General features: G+C 28.2%; 1 protein-coding gene across 1 annotated transcript in view; it reads left to right on the top strand.

Annotated features, from left to right (window-relative positions):
- The window catches only part of LOC100206309 (uncharacterized), a 70977-nt gene that overhangs the window by 46625 nt on the left and 8602 nt on the right, over positions 1 to 15750 (top strand). The window contains exon 5 of the mRNA XM_065796368.1: positions 13002 to 13495. Coding sequence (XP_065652440.1) covers positions 13002 to 13495 — 494 coding nt within the window. The remainder of the gene's footprint in view (positions 1 to 13001; positions 13496 to 15750) is intronic.

The raw sequence follows: 15750 nt of genomic DNA on the forward strand, positions 1-15750 counted from the left end.
TTTACGATACAAGTAGATATCGCTTTAAAATGTTTCTGTTTATTTTATTTTGTAAATAATAACCAATTTAATAATATAAGAATATATTTCTTTTAAAAATATGTCTCTTGTAAACAGTCTCTCAATGTAGGCAGTCTTAATTAATTTTATTTATGAGTTTTTGTTTATTTTTGTAAGGTGTGTCCAAACTTACATTTTGTTTATTTTTGTCCAAACATTTTGTTTATTATTATCCAAATGCATTTTGTTTATTTTTTGTAAGGTGTGTCCAAACTTACAGACCGTAGTGTATATATATATATATATACATATAATATATATATATGTATATATATACATATATGTATATACATATGTATATATATATGTACATATATATATACATATGTATATATATGTATATACATATTTTTTTTTCTTTATGATTTGACCACTGCGATTTTAATGTTTTAAGAATTTAAAAGCCATTAAAAAAAGTTGTTGTGTTATGAGTAACTATTAATTGTTGATCTTTTCTAAAGTTTTTATATTACGCGAATGCTTTAAATAAAATAAAAAATTAATTATAGTGGTTGTTTAAAATAAACGCATTCTGTGTAAATTAAGAAATAATGGAATATTTAAAAAAATTTTTATGTAGGCATATTTTTAATGATAAGTTTAAACGTTTGAAACTATTCCTTGAAACTATTCCTTGTCTTTCTAAAAATCTTTTGAAAGATGATTTTTTAAGTTACATTAAACTATGAATAAGTTGAATTAAATATTTCATTGCAATCTAGTAGTTTAATTGCTTTATTTTTTTAATTATTTTTTCTATTTTCACAAAAAATTGTTCAAAACGTTTATTTTAACTTGACTAACAAATTAGAGCATGAAATGAGTAAAAATCAAATTTTAAATAGACTACGATATTTTTTTAAACAATCTTATTTTTGTGTGCAACTTTTTGGAAAAAGTAGATGTTTACACAATTTAAAAATAATTTGTATAACACTTATGATTAATTTAAATAAAATTTGTTCATTCATTAAACAATCGTTATAAATAATCTGTGTAACTTTAATAAAACCTTTCAAAAGATAAGTTTTTAAGTAATTTATTTTAAATGTATAATAATAAAAAGTAATTTCGCTTTGAGTTTGAGTTTTATTTTAGTGCTTACATATTTTCTTTTTTTGTAAGGAATTGTTTACTTTTTTAATTAGTTTTTTTTTTCTAGTTTAAGTTAAGCTAACGTTTCTTTTTTCAGCGCATTTCTAAAATATTTTAAAATAATCTAAACAGTCATGGTCAAGTTGTCAAAAAATAAAATCATTTGCGTGGTCAGCAATAGGCTCAATTGCACGCCATTCCTGTTAAAGCCTGTGTATATATTTATGTACATAATATATATTTTGTTGTGTGTGTGTATATATATATATATATATAATATATACATACATATATATATATATATATATATATATATATATATATATATATATATATATATATATATATATATATATATATATATATATATATATATGAATGTAAGTATGTATGTATGTATATGTAAATATATGAGTGCTCATGTGTTTATGTGTTATTTTAACATTTAATAAAAACACGCAAGAAGACATGACTTACCAGTAATTAAATGTGCACCGCAAATATAAGCAAACTCTCAATTTACAGTATTGTGCGCATTAACTTTTTACCATTTTTACATTTGTTTACATTTTTTTGCCACCCGTCATGATGGATGTAAGTTTTTGCGGACGTTCTGCGCTCACATGAATATCATGAATTGAGTGTGAATTAAATTCTTTACCAAATATTGCATGATACTCTGGCTAGGAGAGATGATTATAACGGTATAACTGGCTCAAATCGATATCCATTAAGTTTCTGTTTAACTAGAATCGAAGACCAAATTGCGCAGATTGTTTAATTGAAAATTGTTTAAATATGGGAAAAATGATCTAAGTCCAAACAGCCTTCCTCAAAAAGTTTTTTTAATGTTCAAAAAGCGTCAAATGGCTTCTCAGTTATTTGACGCTTGTTTCAAACCTGACAGTTTCAAAATTACTAATTTTCAGTTTTGTTTCCAGCTAACAAATATTTTAGCTCTTTTCATAAAACTTTCAGTAATACAAATCTGAGGTATTCCACGAGTGAGACAAATTTTAAGGTTTGAAACCCACCATCTCAGATTTTCTTTATGCTTTGTAAAAATGGTCACCTATATAACATTGACTACATTGCAAAAATTGAGCTCTGCATTTAAATGGGTTTTGGAGATATTGTTACTTTAAAATCAGCTATTTTTAGCAGATTTTTTTGTTTGGCGACCATTTTGATTTTACTATAGTTTTTTGTTTTACAAGTTACTGTTCAACTAAACATGTGATTAAGCTGAAAATTAGCATCAGTATTGTTTTTAAGACTAGGAATCAGAGTATGATATATGTTTTCAATGAAAATGTTAAGAACTTTGTCAATAAGATGATTGTATTTCACCTATAGCTATTTTTGAAATGCTAACAAAGGCAGAACAGAGGCCTTGTAACCATTGTAGCATTAATTTTTTGTAATTTTTTTTTTTAAATAGATATTTTAAAGAGTGTTTTGGTGCAAAATTGAGAGGTGAGTTTTTTGAGGATTTTTTTAAATAATCAAATGAATTATAATGAAAAAGTACATTCAAATGATGCTTATTAAGAAATTACTTACTGCGGTTTTACTTAAGCAATAAGCGATTTCGGTCAAGCAACTTTTTATCATTTTTTAATTTTTAAATTATTCAATAACCGGAAAGATAAAAGAAGTAATTAATTTTTAAAAAAGTTACATTAACTTTTGAATGACATTTATGTAAAAATATTTGTTAGAAAAGTTTGAATGAAAAGTTTGATATAAGTGCTATTTACTAATAAAAAAAACTCAAATAAAATATTTTGTTTTTATTTTATTGTGATGATTGATTTTTTTAGCTTGAAGCAAAGATCATATAAAATAATTTAATTCTGATAAAAAATATGATTTAATTTAAAACTAATTTAATAAAAATATTTAATTTTATTCTGATAAAAATAATATAATTTTATTTGAATTTAAAAAATATATAATTTAATTTTGAATTGAGAAATATATTTAAGTTTACTAAAATTAAAGTTAATGCTTGGGTTTAACTTAACTGTCAAATTTATCTAAAAATATTACTAAATATTACTCAATATTGAAACTTTATTTGTTCTTAAAAAAAACTTAGCTTATTTTTATTGCAATTGTTTGGTTCTCCTTTCTAAACAATTTTTTCTTTACTCAAAATTAAATTATATAATATAAATTATATAATATAAAATAAATAAATGGCTGCATCAAAAATTTGTTCAAAATGTAAGTTGAACTTTTATTTTATAGCGCAAATTAAATAGCAACAATTGTGTTTTTAATAAACAATATACAGTGATATAATTTTAATAATAAAATAATAAACTAGTAAACTTTAAATAAATAAAGTATATAAATAAACGTAATTTTTTTATTTGTTACTCTGTTTTTTTTTTAAATAAAAAATCATTTGTAGTTGCAAAGCCGCAAATAGAAATTTAAGAAATTTATTTTAAAAATTCAAAAATTCATTTATGCAAATGTTGAGAAAAGAAAAAAATTTGTTAATATCAAACATTTTTAAAAATGCAATATTAAATTTAATTATTTAATAAAAAAGAATATAAAAGAAAATAAGCATTCCCTTATAGTATATTTATAGTAATAATAAAAAAGTCATTAAATAACTTTAAACTTGTTTTGTGGTAGTTAATATTATTGCATTTAAAAAAGTTAGTCTTTAAAAAATAAAGAAATGGAGAGAATTTTATGACATCAAATATCGTGTTAAGCAAATGCATTAAGCATTTTTTATTTAAAACAAGTCCTGATATATATCAATAGTTAAAATGAAAAATTCATTATAAGTGTAATATATTGAGTCTAAAATTAAATAAATACAATATATTAATATATTGTATTTATTTAATTTTACATTATAAGTGTAAAATTAAATTAATACAAGTTTTAAATAAGAAACTAGTCTATAAAAAAGCCAGAGCATCTGATTAATTCATAAATTGCTTATAAAAGAAAACTGGAGTAGTATGATTAAGTTAATTTAAAGATTAGATTTTTAGCAAATCATTTGTGCCTATCTGGTATATGCGTCTTGTTCTTGAAGATAATGGGTTTTTTTTATCATAATTGGAATATGAGGCTCAGGCACCCAACAACAATCATATCTACTTGGCCATGTAATGAAGTGTTACGTAAATGTGGATGCATGAATTTCACAAGGACGTCTTCATTTTTTTCATCAACTTCAAATACCAAACCAACCCAGTTAAGCATATATTTGCAGATATAATATTTTCCTGAAATTCCTCCTGCTGAGACAGTCTTTTGACATTTATGTTTGTTGCATCCTGCAGAATAAATTGGTGGCAGTTTCTTGTACCAGGTAAAGTCTTTGCATTATTCAATCGGAGAGTCAAAGATTAATGCACTAAAAGAATATCTTTGCCTTTTAAAAAAAGTTTTGGATGCCAAATATGTTATCTTTAGAAAAATTGAATATTTCTTAAGCGTTCTGAATTTTAAGTCAATTGGACATTAAAGACTAGCACTTAAAATAAGTCTTCAACTGTTCCAACAATGCCATCACATGGTGACTTATCATGTGGTGTACAAATTTGTACAAAAAATGTTTGGAAACATTTTTTGTACAAATTTGACAGTTCTTTGTGTTTTAAGTTATCAGATGTAAAATATAAAGATGTTAATTGACTTTTAGTAGCACCCTGATCATGTTTGTTATAAATAACTAAAGGATGTATTGTGCATTGCTGTTGGTTCCAGTGGTAACTCTGGATTTCGTCTTGTATGACAAATGAATAATTTCAATTATTTATTTGTCATACAATTAAACAAAACAATAATTTCGATAATGGGTAGAGATGACTTTATTGTATTCAAATATTTACTTTGTGCTTTAGCAATATGAGAGCAGGATGTTATGCTATCAAGTTTTTTACTAAGACTTTCAATAAGGTGACTTACTGTTGATCTGTAACTTAGAAGCTCTGCTCTATCTGTTGTACTCCACCGTTTTATATTCAATTATTATCTTCATCAACTTTGTCATTCTCTTTAAATGATCCTTCTTTTTGCAACAGGTTTACAGTTATATAATTGATAGTATTTTGGATTTCAGAGCAACAATTACATCTATGAACCATGCATTCCCTTGACTCTCTGCTACAAACAATCTTCTCAATAAGTTCATGGTAATTAATCTCCAGTTTAACTGCGCTAAGCATAAGCTTTAGGTTTTAGTATTGTATATAAATAAACTGCATGGGTTCTTTTTTGACCAGCATAAACACACCATTTTGGCTTTAACTAAGCGAATTTGGAAAATCCATTTTGGACTGAGCATGCTCTAGTTTGAATTCAATAAATAATTCCTTTAAATTGCAATTAAGTAATCGCTTTGATACATGTTTACTTTTGGATATATTTACATAATCTTTTATACCTGGCAACTGCTGATTGAATTGATCATTACAATAAAAGCTTTCTACTTTATCAATAGTACCTGATTCAATCCTAACAATGTTAGTTTTTTCTGGAAGCATTGATATTCCTTTTTCAAATTTAAGTTTTATTGGTTTAGTTATGGTTGACTTTGATATATTAAAGACCCTGAATCTGAAACCAATTTCAAAATCTGAATCTTTTCTCTTCTGTTTGCTGTTTTCAAATTTTCATGCATTGAAAGTTATCAGTTTATCTAGATCTTCAGCTTTCTTCTGATGTTCCACATTAGGCTCCTCAGTATCATCATTTTTCAGGTCTGTTGTGTTAACATTGAGAACAGCTGATAGCTTTTTTGACCATTATTAGCTTGCATTAATTTTTTTCTAGAACCCCATAAAACTTTACTGGTGGTACATCTAATTTATCAAAACTGGTGTTTATAAGTTTTTTTTCTTGTGCAACTTCTATATCTTCGTCAAGAAATGATTGTTCCAGAAAATCATCTTCACCATTGTGGTCGTGTAAGGCAGACCAGTCATCTAGTTTTTTTACCACTTCTTTTCAATATGAAGAACACATTTCAAAACCAGGTGTTGTATCATCACCAATTGAACACATATCTTTTGCCAGTTGAATGTTGATTTCTCGCAAACCAACTATAAATAATTTATAAATGAAAAAAATTTGCCAAAATTCGGAAATATAAATTAAGATGTATTTGTATGTCTATGTAAGTGTACTAGATGTATTTTTTGTAAAAAGACATCTTAGTGTTTTAATATCGAGTGTTTCTTCTGCTTTAATAAAAGATCACCTGACATAACATTTCATTAATTTGGGAGCAAAAATTTATTTTAAAAAGAAATATTTATTAAAGCTTCTTTGAATAATAGTTTAAATGAGTTTTATTTTGTACAATTTTTGGTGACTAAAGAAAATTATCAATTTCAATTAATTTAAAAAGAAATCATGAACACATACCTATAATATTTATTTTTTCACATAGTACTCCAATATTTTTACAACAAATTTCAAAAACTCACCTCAATTTTTCACCAAAACACTTTTTAAAATGTCTATTTTAATAAAAACAAAAAAAAATTTACATTAAATTAATGCTACCATAGTTACCAGGCCTCAGTTCTGACTTTGTTAGCATTTCAAAAATAGCAATAGGTGAAGTACAATTATCATATTGATAGGTCTAAATCTTTCCATTGAAAACAATCATCATATTCTGATTCTTCGTCTTAAAAACAATACTGGTGCTAATTTTCAGCTTAATCACATGTTTAGTTGAACAGTAACTTGCAAAACAAAAACTATAGTAAAATCAAAATGGCCACCAAACAGAAAACTGCTAAAAATAGCTGATTTTAATTTAACATTATCTCCGAAACCCATTTAATATCAGTGCTAAAATTTTGCAAGGTTATCTATGTTATAAAGGTTATAATACCATTTTTACAAAGTATGAAGAAAATCTGAGATGGTGGGTTACATGCCTGTCTGACTTTCTCATTGAATACCTCATCAGAAAAAAAGGTATTGATTTGAAAAAAACAGATTTCTATAAAAAATAGAATTTACTACCTAGAAAAGATGTTATTATTGATTTTGCAGCTGAAGTATCAATAAAAGAACTTTAAAGATAAATCACTCTTAATGATGTAAAATTATTTTGAAATGAATGTGTTTTATTTTTAACAAAAGCCATGAAAAGTTTGCTTAAATGCATCCCACTAGACTCTGCAATTATAGCAAATGGAAGTTGTTATGAACCAATCGAACTCAAAACATTAACAATAGAATCTAATTAAAATAAACTAAAAAGGTTGTTACATTATCTTGCTAGTTTAAAGATTATATCTGTGATGCAAAGTGGTAATGTCATGCTTTAGTATTTATTACTTATAAATGCTTACTAATGCTTCAGTATTTATTACTTATAAATGCTTACTAATGCTTCAGTATTTATTACCTATAAGAAAAATTTCTTGGCTTTAATAAAAAAAAACACTCGTTTAGATCTATCTTCATCAATTAGATATAGCCAAAATAAGGAACTTGCTTATATTATCAAAATGATTTTATGAGAGAGATGGGTTTCAGCATAAACAAAGCATTTTCAAATGAAAATATTCCAACTAAATATCTCGTATAACATTATAAAAGATCATTTGAATTCTCAAAACATTCAAGCTGACACTATTATTATCACAAATGCATTAATGTTATCAGTCAGCCAGACAACAGTACCAAATCAGTTTAGCAGATCAAAAGAATTTAAAGAAAGTGTGTGAATCAAACCACCAAAGAGCAATCTTATTAAAAGAAATTGAAGAAATATAAAAAAAAGAATTTACCTGTAACAGCATGTTGCACATTGCAACAAAGATTTTATTCAATCTGTTGAAGATGCTGATAAAAATAATGGTTTAACAATGTTTAAAAAGATAATTGCTTTAAAAGGAAAATGCGACAAAACAGAAAAAGAATCAAAGGAGCAAGATTTAGAAACATTAAAAGCAAAAAAGAAACTTTTTTTTTGTGTGTGTGTGTTCAATTTTAGAATCAATTTTATATATATATATATATATATATATATATATATATATATATATATATATATATATATATATATATATATATATATATATATATAAATATATATAACCCTCGGAATTAGGAAAAATGAGGTTAACAATAATTTGCCAACCTTAATCTGTTAGAGGTATATATATTAGGAGTGTTCAACAGTCAGGTCATGGAAAAATTTTTGCTAACAAATTGGCAATTTTTTGCGGGTATAATAAATTAATGAAAAACTGTTTTTTTTTAATATTTTTTTACCTCGTGCTGGCCTTCAAGTATTAAAAAAAAAATTTTTTATAAATAATATACCAGAAAAAAATTAAAAAAATTGAATACTATTTTAACAAATTATTATTTATGTTATTTAAAACATATATCAATAATTATCATTGCAGGTTTATTTTCAGGCTTTGCGCCAGACCTGTAACTATTGCTGACACTTTTTACCCGTTGCAACTAATCAATCAATGAAATGCAGGTCTTCTGATGAAGATAGAACTCTGATTTTTTTTATGTATGTTTAAATAATTAAAAGAAACATGATAACATGATCAACAGTGTATTTTGATTAACCGCCTAAAAAAGAAGGAGGCGGGGGGGGGGGGAGGAGCCCACCCCAATCAATATCTTTTAAATACTATAATAAACAAATAATGGTAAAAATGTATTAAACACAATTTACAAAAATTAACAAAAAATAATTATCTAGCTGTCATTAGCAGCCTTATGGTCACCAAACAGTTGTTCTACAACATCAACATCAGGAAACAAATCAGTGCTGCTATCTGATTCTGTGTTCATTTTACAGGAGCTGAATACATTTACATCTTCTATGTCAGAGAACTTTTTCAAAAGTTGAGCTAGTGTTTTTTGCTCAGTTGATTTGCGGTAGGCAGCTTTGGTCTTTGAGGGTAGCACAGTCCAGTTGTTTTTGAATTTGAGCAGCTTTTGTAACTTATGCTCAGACTTAACTTGACACACTGTTTCCTGTACCAGCTTTACAGTCCTCTTGCTACAATCATTGAAGACACCCAAGTTTTTGATGTACAACTGGAACTCCAATTAATCAGAATCGATATTCCAGGAGCTAGCTGGATAAATCATCCATTTGGACTTGGTTTTGTCATGGCCTAAAATGTCAAAAAATAGCCATGATTCAGCAGTGATGAAGTTAACCAGTTCTGGTTGCTTTTCAAGTACAGACATGTCTTTTATTTTAGGTAAGAAGCCTTTAATGTTATGTCTGTCCATGTCATAGTCATTTGGTATGGGTATGTTATAGAGCTTTTTGGCAATCCTCACCTTTTTATGTTCAGTAATTGAATCGTCTGAATTTGACAGCACAATTGGAACAACAGTTGGATTCCGGTAACAGTTATGGCTTTCCAATGATTTGAACACTGAACTTGCAGCAGTTTCATCCTCAACATATTTGGACATCTTCCAAATTAGAATTTAAGTCCTGATAAAGATAAAATGATATATTTTTGTCATTTTATAAATATGTAGTTTTAAGCATGAAATTTAATAATAGCCAATTTATATTTAAACTTAATATTTGTATTTTATTTGAATACCTGTAATGGAGCAATACCTAGCTTCTCATTAGTAAGAAACTTGATTGCATAGAAGATAGCAATAAACTTGCCCATCCTGGTGATGAGAGCTGAATCCAGATCTATATGCTTTTGCACAGAATCTTTAAGAAGGAGAGTTTCCATGTAATAAATATCTTTGGCCATGAATCTTGCATGGTGCATAGCACCAGGTTTCTTAAACTTGCAGATAAAGCCTGGGTCTAGGTACATAAGACATAACTCTGCCAGCTCATGATAGTCATCTCTCTTCTTACCAGTCTAAAATTTTTGTAATGTTTTTATTGAATGTTTCCTAAATTTAGATACTATACTGCAATGAAAAAAATGCTATTAAAAATGATTATTTAGAGTTTTAATAAATGTCTGCTTACAATATTTTTAAACTAACCTCTGAGTTTTTAAAAGCCTTGCTTTTATATAATTATATATTATTATACTATTTATTTATAATTTAAAAAACTGCAGTTCTGCTTTTAGCTTACCACTAAGTTTACTATTCATCAAAGCATACAACAATGGAACTACACCACAACTATGGAAACAAATCACACCATCTCCGAAAAAAGGGAAGAAAAATGATCCAACAAATTATCAAACTATCTCACTATCATCAGTTATTAGTAAAGTAATGCAAAAGCTAATAAAACATGATATAACAAGTTACTTAAACTTATATAACTTAATAGCTATAGAACAACATGGGTTTACTACTGGTAAATCAGTAATCACAAATTTACATGAATCATTAAATGTAATATCCAATGCTTTAAACAGTGGATTTTATACTTTAGTGGTTTACCTTAACTTAACTAAAGCATTCGATACAGTAGATCATAAACTACGAATTGCTAAAATAAAAACTTATGGTTTCAACAAGATATTTACAAATTGGCTACACAACTTTCTCTCGAACAGGCAACAAGACCTTATAATTAATAATAAAGTATCTGAATGGCTTCCAGTATTAAGTGGTGTACCAGAAGGTGAAGTTTTATTGCCACTTCTATTCAACCTATTTATTAATGACACGCCTGAACTAGTTCACAACACGTGCAAGCTATTTGCAGTTGACAGTAAGTTAATTGCTGTAATCAAAAACAAGAAAGATCAAGAAGTATTGCAAGATGATCTCAATAAACTAGTTGAGTGGACAAAAATTGGAGCATGAAATTAAATAACAAAAAATGTAAAATTATGAAAGTTTACTGTACCAAATCAAAAAAGTTGATTGACCAAATAAATGAAACTGTCCTTCTATATATAACAACCCACGATAGAACAATCATCAAATTAAATGAAACAACTTAGGAATGAGACCTAGAAATCGAAATAAGTAGTAATCTGAAATGGAAAGACTACATCACAACAATAACCAATAAAGCTTACTCAAAACTAGGTGCATTAAGGTAGACATTTAAATTTTGGTCAACTGACTCATTTACTAAACTTTGTACAACTTATATAAACTCATTTACAACGCTATATACTGCAAATGTTAGATTTGAATGAGAATTTTTAGCACCAGTTTGGAATCCACATTTGAAAAATGAAATAAAAAAACTTGAAAAAGTTCAGTATTGTTCAACTTGAAAAAGTTACAAATCTTGTACCAGAATTAAAGCACAATTCATATGAAAAAGGTTTATCAAGCTTAGGGTTAGAAAGTCTCGAAACCAGAAGAATTAGAGCAGACCTCATCCAATATTTTGAAATAAAAACTAATTTAAACAAAGTATATTAGTGTCATCCAAACTCAAAAACTTTTTCTTCAACTCTAAAAGGTCTATCTTCAAATATCAGAAGAGTACAGAGAGTTTGCTAAACACAATTTCCGCAAAAATTTCTTCAGGATATTGCCTTATTGGAACAATGTAACAAGTAACTTAGTAACATCAAAAGCATATACTGTCAAATGGGGTAATATGGCCAGTTTGGTATATTTATCAGTTTTTCGCTAAAATCTGCTAAAAGAGTGTGCCACTCCACATACTTTTTATAGCCCAATGGTTACCTGACATTTTAATATCTGTAATAAAAAAATTGAAATATTAATACTCTTGTTATTGAATGTTTTTCTCATGTAATTCTTTTATGGCTTTTAAGATTTTAAAAATGCTAACTATTGCCAAGCAAATACTTGAGGGGCAATTCAGCCAAAATTTTAACCAGACCTCTATGAGCTACTTAAGTAACTGTATTAAATTCAAAGCATTTACCTTAAGGTAAGTGGGGTAAATGGGCTATTTTAAAAATTGGGGTGATATGACCAGTTATTCATTTGGTTGATAAATTTGTCAAGTTATGGGTTATGCACACAATAACTACCCCATAGAGTGAGTGGACAAGACTATCAAAGCCATTGCTGCTGGTATTCCACTTAAAGGGTCTTTAAGACCAACAAAGTTTCCAGATAAACTCTTAGAAATTATCTATGTGGTAGGATTAAAAACATGTGGGCACCTTGTTGAACTGCTAATCCTTTTGAGTAAGAGCTTGTCATTACTCAAAATTGAGCAATGAAAAAGCACTTCATCACCAGGATGAAAAGCTTTGGGAACTAGCTGCGATTTGAAACATATTTCCATTAATTTCATAAACATATATTGCAATGTTTTGTTGTTTAAATTAGATTTTTTTGTTAAGTGGCCTAACTACACTATATTTTGATTTTTCAAAAATGATTTTCATTTATTAACTTTAATTGAAGTTTTAAAGCCACATTGCTGATTTTCATCTATAATGTGCATCTTGTGTGAGTAATTCTTGAATAAAGTTCACAAATTTATAGCTTTTATTAATTTTTTATAATTATATTTGATAATCTAGTTTTGTGATTTGCAACTTTCCTTAATTTCTTAATCATGTGTTGTTTTGTTGTTTATATTAGGTTTTTTTGTTAAGTGGCCATTTCACCCCATTTTTGGATTTTTCAAAAATGATTTTCATTAATAAATTGTGGTTAAAGTTTTAAAGCCGCATGGCTGATTTTCACATATAATGTGCATCTTGTAGGAGTAATTCTTGAATAAAATCTACAAGTTTATAGTAAATTATTGAAAAAAAAATGGTCAAAATGTGGCTGGGATATATAAAGAAAAAGTATAGAAACAGTTGGTGTGGAATAGACTTACAAAGATTTGCATTTTAACGAGTCCTGTCATCTAGTATATATATGCATATAATAATTAAAGAAAAATTACTAAACATTTTTATTACTTTTTTTTTCAGGTCTTGGTTACAACGAAAACCAATATTCTCTTCCACGTTGGGAAGATTTAAGTATCAGTCGCCAAAGTTTGTTTGACAGAATATACAACTATATTCCAACTGCAGGGTGGATGTTTCTCCCACTTGTTGATTACCATGGCGGAGGAGCTGAAGCTGCTTTTGAGCCTTTGAACCAGAATATAGTAGCTTACCAGTTTGGATTAGCTCAGTATCTAGGCGCTGGTGTAGCGGCATGCTATCGTGGTTACAGAATATATGATACAGATGAAACAAAAGCTATGGTTACAAAATGGGTTTCGTTTTACAAGAAATATCGTGATATTATTACAAGCGACATCGTCCGCGTTAGGCGACCTGATATGCAATCAATTGACTCCTATATGCATGTGAATTATCGACTTAAAGACAAAGGTTTAGTGATGGTTTTTAATCCAACTACAGAGACTCAGTCAATGCTTCTTACTTTACCATTATACTATACTGGGATAAACGAGGTAATTCAAAATTACTTAACAAATTTTTGTTCCTTTGTATTTTTAGAAATTTTTAAATCCACATTTTCATGGTTATGATTTTATATTTTACCAAAATTTATCTTTATTCTCTTAGAGAAGTCTTCACTTTAATAAAGTTTATTAAACAGAACGGATATGAAACAAAATAACCATTTTAATGCTTACTTTAACTATCACGTGATAAATTTTTTATAGTATTTATATTATTTTAGCAGTAAGCAACCCGTAATATGGGTTATTTGTAATTAAATCATTAATAACAATATGACTTGATATGTTTTCTTATAAAATATAATTGAATACAAATTTATCTATAAATAATATTTTAAATTGGGCTCCCTATCAGCAATGTCATTGCTTATAGTTAATGACATAAAGACAAAAAAGAATTTAGTATCAGTTAAGTTCTTTTTAAAATCTGTTCAACACAAATCAACACAGCAGTTACCAGAAGAGGAAAATCAAGAAAAGCCTGCCACTACCTAAACAGTGTTTCCGAGGCAGCATGTTAAAAAAAGTAAAAAAGACACGCAATAAGTATTTATGAGCATAAGAAAAGTTACTGTTAACGACAAAAACAAAATCATAGCACAAAATACCTAAAACAAAAATAACCATAAAAACTGGTTTTATTATGTTACCAGTAAACAAAATTATTTTTACCTTAGGGGTCATCCATAAATGATGTCAGTGTTTTTTCTCAATTTTTCGACTCCCCCTCCCCTCTTTGTCAAACTCTGTCAATTTTTGGCCAAACCCCCGTTATATATGATGTACTCCTCCCTAAAACACAATAAAAATGCTTAAAAACCATTGATTTTTTTTCTGACTAAATTATACATTTATATAATAGTAGATCTCATCAAATTATATTATATAATAGTCGATATCTCATTAAATAATCAACTAAGCAAATAGTATTGTATATCTTTAATATAATCTTCCCATGGGTTGTTGAAGTGATCATTGATTGAAACAGTAGGTAGTGAATGCTCTCCGCACTCTAAAAGGATATCGTATTCTTGAGGTGCAATCAAATTCGTTGCATCAACTTCATTTTCATCTAACCATATAGCGGTTTCCGAACTCTTCTGCATGGCAATGACTGCCAAAAATTCTGTCTGACGCTTGGCAGCGATACGAACAGGTTGGACCCTTTTGATTAGAGGGAGTGTTATAGCAGAAGAATGGATAGAAGCGTGCTTTTTCAACATAGCTTGAGAGGCAAAGTAGATATTGCACTTTTTACAGATTCTATCAGCTAGGCTAGACTGAATTGATGGACAAAACGCATCATACGGCAAAATTGGAAATCCTTTGGCAGTACGAGGAAAAATACTTTCAATGTTTGTTGCGATGAGCATAGAGACGGATGATGGAAACAATTCTTTTGCTCCTTCTGAGACATCTACTGCTTTGAGCCCGTCTCTCGTTTGGTTGACAGGGACAGGTGGCGGAAGAAATCTTGCTCTAATTAGAGTAAAGTAAGAGCTTCTAATAGGTCCGACAACAAGAACAATTTTCACATTTCACATTTTGAGTAAAATATTGACTTGTATTAAGATGATCGGCAATCCAACGTTGATCTTGTAATAAAAGGCTCCTTGACTCTAGCTCTGATTTGTCTGGATCAATATATTCTGCAATGGTCGGATAACCGTCAGTTTGTAGATCAGACCAAATATCAGCCAAAGCCTATCCAGCAAAACCAAAGTTCCGTTTTTTTAAATTTTCATCTATTGTCCTGCCTGATTTAAAAAGATATGTTGATTATTATAGGTTAAAAATTATATTAATATTTTTACAAATTAACTTTTGTCAATGTAATTACCTTGAGAATCAAGATGAGTTCCGTAATGTTCGTGCGGAAGAATCACCCCAGATAATTCTTTACTTAGAGGTGCCGTTCGTCGCTCAGCTCTGTTGAATGCACTGCGGCCTGGAGCGTTCATCATGATAAAAAGATCGTCAAGGTTATTCTTCAAGAAATGGTGAATCCCGATTTCAATTACTTTCTGGTATCTGGGATTTTCGTCGGGTCCTCCATCGACGCTAAACACAACGATAGGCTTAACCATATTAGTTTGAGGATCTCTGGTAATAGAGTCGAATTCTTTGATATCCAAGAGCCGCTGAAAGTCTAATCTATGAGCGAAGGTGGTCGAGGATGCGTGTTTTTCTGATCGAACAGCAATGTAGGTAGGTCCAGAATAAGTAACAGCATCTGTTTTTCC

Source organism: Hydra vulgaris, chromosome 04 (genome assembly GCF_038396675.1).
Source record: "Hydra vulgaris chromosome 04, alternate assembly HydraT2T_AEP".
Classification (NCBI taxonomy): Eukaryota; Metazoa; Cnidaria; class Hydrozoa; order Anthoathecata; family Hydridae; genus Hydra; species Hydra vulgaris.